Source organism: Sinohyriopsis cumingii, chromosome 7 (assembly GCF_028554795.1).
Source record: "Sinohyriopsis cumingii isolate HCF-2022 chromosome 7, ASM2855479v2, whole genome shotgun sequence".
NCBI classification, from domain to species: Eukaryota; Metazoa; Mollusca; class Bivalvia; order Unionida; family Unionidae; genus Sinohyriopsis; species Sinohyriopsis cumingii.
In genome coordinates this window covers 109,276,619-109,282,976 of record NC_142967.1, presented here as the reverse complement: position 1 = coordinate 109,282,976, position 6,358 = coordinate 109,276,619, and the positions used below count along the sequence as shown (strand labels likewise).

At 35.6% G+C, this 6,358-nt stretch overlaps 1 protein-coding gene across 1 annotated transcript; it reads right to left on the bottom strand.

Annotated features, from left to right (window-relative positions):
• Window positions 1–814: 814 nt before the first annotated feature.
• LOC149795919 (G protein-coupled receptor 157-like) lies at window positions 815–6,030 on the bottom strand. Its single transcript, XM_089965836.1, has 3 exons — window positions 4,834–6,030; window positions 4,431–4,636; window positions 815–3,680 (listed from the first exon to the last, which is right to left on the bottom strand). Exons 1-3 carry the CDS (start codon window positions 5,243–5,245, stop codon window positions 3,321–3,323), a joined length of 978 nt encoding a protein of 325 aa, XP_089821962.1. The 5' UTR covers window positions 5,246–6,030; the 3' UTR covers window positions 815–3,320.
• Window positions 6,031–6,358: the final 328 nt, after the last annotated feature.

The window sequence follows — 6,358 nt, the reverse complement described above, 5'->3', positions numbered from 1 at the left end:
GGAAAACGAAGAGTTATTGGCCTGGCCGCATCGGACATGGTTGACTGTACAGCACTCATGTCCTGTCTGAAAGCGGTTCAGTGTGGTACACATATCTCAGCTACGAATGAACTCTCAGTAGGTACTGAGTAGCTGCCAGTCGAGTCATTAGGTGTCTGGGGTTTAACCCTGGAAACTGTTCCTTTAACACCCTCCTATATTCAGTAAATCAATAAACGTTTAAGAATACTATACACACATATACATATACATACATACATACATATATATATATATATATATATATATATATATATATATATATATATATATATATATAACCCCTCCTATTTTGTGGAAAACTATTGTACTTGTAAACTTAATGAACACACTGAGTCGCTCTTGCACTAGTTTGCTCAATTAAATTAATTTAACACGTTTCAACTAGCATATAATGAATGGTGGACGCTTGATGTCATTGAAAATGTGGTACAACTAACAAGCACATAATTGTGGTTATTCTTCTGGGTTGGACCGAGAATCACATTATAATTATAAAGTTCTTCCCTTGATGGAGGATAAACGGATATAGCCAACACTGATGCAGTTTGCTACATCCAAAGAAAATTTGTTTTACTGATTGCCGAATTACACTGAAATTGAACGTATTGATAACAGCACCACTAAACACATGTCTGAAACAGTCATTGGGATCTCGGAACTGGATGTGGTTCAGATTCAGAGTTGTAGCACTTACGTTGATTCCGTCAACATGGGGGTTAAGTTAAGATAATATTTAGTTAAGGTCGGCATGATTTAAAACAACAATTCAACGTAAGGTCTAATGATCATTTTACTGGCATTAAAAAACCCACAATAGAGTCATTAAAACAAGCATGATTTGCAAGAAAAACAAACACAGCCATAATACATAAATACAATCTAACAAAACACATAGCGCAGAACTTGAAACCCTAGCAGGCACATCATTTTAAAAGGCAGTGATCAAAAGGAAATTTAGTATCTGGACGAATGAAATCTACATTTTAAGATAACGTCAACCCCCTAAAATCCACAATTATTTGTAAAATCTAAATTCAAATGCAGAAGCATCAAATTAGGTCTAAAAGCATTCTGTGATGCAGCTTAAGCCTTGCTTAAAAAGAGATAGTGTGTGTGTGTGTGTGTGTGTGTGTGTGTGTGTGTGTGATTTGGATTTTTAACGTAGCTTTAACAAAGTTTCAGTCATATCGCTACGATATCTGTAGTGTGACAGTTTATAACAATGTCTAGCACTGAGGCATCATGCCGCAGACGTGTAGCATGATGTCCCACCCAGTAACATTATCCTGTCACCAGGCCAACCAGTCCTAACACTAACCTCATAATGCTGAGCGCTTAGCGAGGCAGTTGTTAGTACCATTTTTTGTAAGTCTTTGGCATGACTCGACCGGGGATCGAACCCACGACCTCCAGCATCCGAGGCGGACACTCTAACCACTAGGCCACCGGATTGGTCTACTTAAAAAAAGGAGAAAACAATATCGCACTTGACAGTACATGCATTGGTCAGGCGGAATATGCACTGGTGTTGCAACGCTATGGTCTTAAACTGTGTTACAAAAAGAAAGCATAACCATCAAACATAGTAAAATCAACCAATAATTCATTTCTCCAAGTTACAAAATGAAAATTTAAGAGGAAATAACGGTTTTGTGAATGAAATCCCAAATAATCCTAAATGTTGTATCACAAGTCCAACATAATATGATGTTCGCAATGAATTCCAAGTCTTAAATGTCGTGTTGTGTCAAAATGAAATGATCCAGAATGTTTACAAATGAGTACTTAATAATCCCAAAGTACTGTTTTAGTCAAATGTATCAATGAGCATATTGTAATTCCTATGAATAATTGAAATAAATGAATCATCTCAAATTATGTTTAAGCACAACTAAAACCAATAATCATATATTTCCAAAGAATGTTATGAAACAGGAATGAGATTCTGTTTATAAAAACTATATGTACTGTTTCACTTGACTTCCGACACAATACAATTTCCCAGGGATATCCCAAGTCTTGCACTCAAATCGAAGGAAACGTTTTTCAGAAGAAAAAATGTTAGGTAGGCCAAAGCATCAGTGGTCAGTCAGAATAGTTAAAATACGTGATGGTCAGTCACAATGGGCGTTGTTTAGTCAGAATAGACATATGTAAGTCACAAATGGCTGTTAGTCAGTCAAAATTGAGTTTCTTCAGGCAATTTAGGTATTTGTCCATGGGAATATGTATAGGCAGTCATAATAGGCATAGGTCAATTAGAATAGGTATTTATCAATCAAAAAAGGTATTAGTCAGTGTGAGTTTGAAGGCCATTCTGAAGGTATTTTACCTTTATATAGAGGGGTATACCAAGACGAAATATGATAAAATCCCTAGAACGCTACAAATGTCTCATCATGTTACATTCCCGCAAGGGCTGTGCCCGCTAGATTTGGCGATATGAATAAAGTCCCTTTAGAGGTCTATGGTGACATATATAATGTTAAATTCATGTACACCCCAAAGTAGCCGATACATGTTAAATTGCCCTAAATGCACACTATCCATAGCTCTTATTATAATGTATTTTACACACTTCCATATAATGGACAAAACCTAATGTTAAATTCCCATACATCTAAATATGTTCCTTAATGTAAAATTCACAGTCATCATAATACCTAGACCCCTTTTGTAATATCGATTTCCCAAAGTCTTATAGTAACCCAGACCCAATGTTAACTTTAAATACATGTCGATAGTATCCAATAATGTTAAATTCCCATATGCCATCATAAAACCGTACCCTTTTCAACATGTATTTCCCATAGGGAACTTTTGTGGCCCCTAATGGAAACATATGTAACTTTTATGTCTCCTAGGAAAATCAAGAGATGTAATTTGCATGGTTATTTTTATACGTATTTTGCCTTGGATGACTAATTAATGCTCCAGAGATTTACTCTTAAGGATCCTAAAATGTATCCCATAATTCCATACAATGATTACTCTCAAGATTTACTATAATTGATTTTGTTTAATTCTTCCAGTAAGAATTATAGCTAGGATCCGTCGAGTAAACAAACTATTTGCACCTTATGGAAACGATACATTTACCGTTCTGTAGTGATAATTGATTATTGTATACAAGATCACAATCTATTGTAACCAAGTCTACTTGCTGTCGCGTATTCAAGGGTATGAATATATTATTTTGTAACTGTATGCTATTACATTTGACAATATGTATGTCTTTATGTGCCTGACACTATATATTTACAGCTGCCGTGTAATTCTTACATTGCAGTGTAAAAGCCACGCTTAGCATTATTTGTCGATGCTTCTGATGTAGGAATAAGTCTTTCATGCTCGACGTCTTCATGTCTGGAAGAAATACACCTATTTCTTATATATTCCATAATTTCATTATCCAAAAGGCAGAAAAGAACGCAATTGCCAAAAGCCTGTGCACTATCTCCGATGCTGTGAAGAATTATCAGGAATGTCACAGTGTCATCATTTTGGGAACAGACTAAGAGAAACCGCACGGTGCCCCAAACTCGGAGCAGCCACAAAAGCAACCACAGGTACAAATAATGGGTATCTTGATCCCTGAAATCTGCATTCAGCTCCCTCAGTCGACGTCGAGAAAGGTACTGCAGAGAATAAATTGTAAGAATATTATAATAAACAAAACGGTGGTATCAAGTATGTATGTATGTATGTATGTATGTATGTATGTATGTATGTATGTATGCATGCATGCATACATGCTTCCTCTTCAGAAGAGATTTTATTCAGTAAATTTTTTGTTAAAACAGAAAAGATAGGAACATAGCATGACGTTAATGAACTTACAGTACACTATATATATATATATATATATATATATATATATACACACACATACATATGCATATGTACATACACATACATATGTATACATAAACACATATATACACACATACACATATATATATGCACATACATATATTCATGCACACACATATACATACACATATAGACACATACACATATATACACACATATACACATATGCATACATATACATAGACATATATATATACACAAATGTACATATACATACATATATAAATGCTCATACATAGAGTTTCGTATCTGACAGTGATATATATATATATATATATATATATATATATATATATATATATATATATATCGTAAGAGTTTAGTACACTTCCAGAAGAATTCCAGCAATTATTTCTGTGTTTGCCTTGTACAAGAAATTTGGATCTTTTCTTTTTAGCTTTATATGCTTCCTTTTTTCTGTGAAAAGCTATTTGTTGCCCAATTCCTCAAGACCTAATGTTTCATGTTAAATATCGCGACACAAACCAATCAATAACACATAGATTTCAACTTACCAACTTTAATTTCAACAATACAAGGATGCTGAAAGATAATATATAGCACATCATTTCCCAACCCTTTCCTGTAACTAGCATCCATGTAATCCTGTCTGGAAATGGTAAATCGTCCTTAATCCAACACCATGATCCTGTCACTGCTGTATTACTATTAGAGTTACGGCCTAGAACTCCCCGTAATCCTGCCACTAACGTAAGTATTCCTGGAAGGAAAATGTATACACATAGCGAGAAATATGCAATATTCCTATAAGAATTATAAAATGTCAGAGGCTATCAATCAAAATGAACATATTCTTCATTATACGGATGAATTAATAAGGAAAGTATAATAAAGGAGTCAATGTATCAGTCAATCAATCAATCTGTCAATATTAAAGCATTAAATTGTGCATCTTACCTGGAACTCCCCAGCAGATTAAATGGTACAAGACCTTTAATATGGCAGACCTGGTCATGTCGCTCCTGAATTGAATGGATACCATCATGTGAGCTGTTATCACCAGTGTCCAAAAAAATGACGCCATGGAGGCGAATGTTGTAACGACGCTTTGAGCTACGCAAACATCGTTATCCGCACCCTTGTTAGATAAAAAGTCAATTGTTCCAGCTAGATTTCCTGATGCAATCATCAAGTCTGCGATCGTAAGCCATAGCAGAAGTGTCCGCTGAAAATTTCGTACAGAACTCACACGCCAATACGTCCAAAATATGACGAAGGCCCCACAAATTGATAAAAGAGAACTGCCGATGGTGCAACCTCCAGATGCATATTGTATGGGACTAATATTCGTGATTGAATTTTTACTCATTGTAAGACTAATGTAAATGATTCCTTTTTGCGGTATCAGCCTAATGAATCACAAAGATATCGTATCGTTAGGTTTTGCGGTATCAGCCTAATGAATCACATAGAGATCGTATCGTTGATTATTGCAGTATCAGCCTAATGAATCACACACGGATCGTATGGTTAGGTTTTGCGGTATGAGCCAAATGAATCACACAGAGATCGTATCGTTAGGTTTTGCGGTATCAGCCTAATGAATCACACAGAGAACGTATCGTTACTTTTTGCGGTATGAGCCGAATGAATCACATAGAGATCGTATCGTTACTTTTTGCGGTATGAACCTAATGAATCACATAGAGATCGTATCGTTACTTTTCGCGGTATCAGCCTAATGAATCACACAGAGATCGTATCGTTGATTTTTGCGGTAAACGTCCAATGACTCCCACAAGAGTTCGTATCCTTGCTTTTTGCGGCAAGCTTCTAATGAATTCCACATGCGTTTGTACTGTTGTTTACACTGCAACTGCAAACTATAATCGTATAACGGCGGACACTTACTAATCTTCTCGAACGACCTATTTAAGAATCAACGGTGATCTTTCAAACCACACTTGGTGTAACCTAATACATTTTTAGCTCATGCATTCGATTTTGTATGCGTACACAAAGTTTAACTTATTAGTATACCCTTAATGGAAGCCAGATCATTTCCCCACGCTACAGATCCACAAGTCCATGATCTCGCACGCTTAATACACAAGTGAAACGAACTGACTGGATTACTACCCTTTCATTGGTCGAACGAAAATGACGTAATGTGCTTACTGATAAATAATTTATACATTCTTCTCGTCTGTCATGTGAGATACTGTAAGTGTTATTAAAACTAGGCACAACAATCACGAGTGTTCAGATAGTACAACAAAGTTTATCCGACTCATACACTTGGAAGACCACATATAAGGAAGAATTAAACGTGTTTGTGCTAGTATGTTATCGCAAGCCTTAATGATCAGTGGGAAAATTCCATCTTGTTTTTGTTTACATTTTATACTTACGAGGTAAACGTTTACTGGTGGTTTGGAGTGCTATAGAAAACATGTACAAAATGTACGAAATTGTTCTTTAT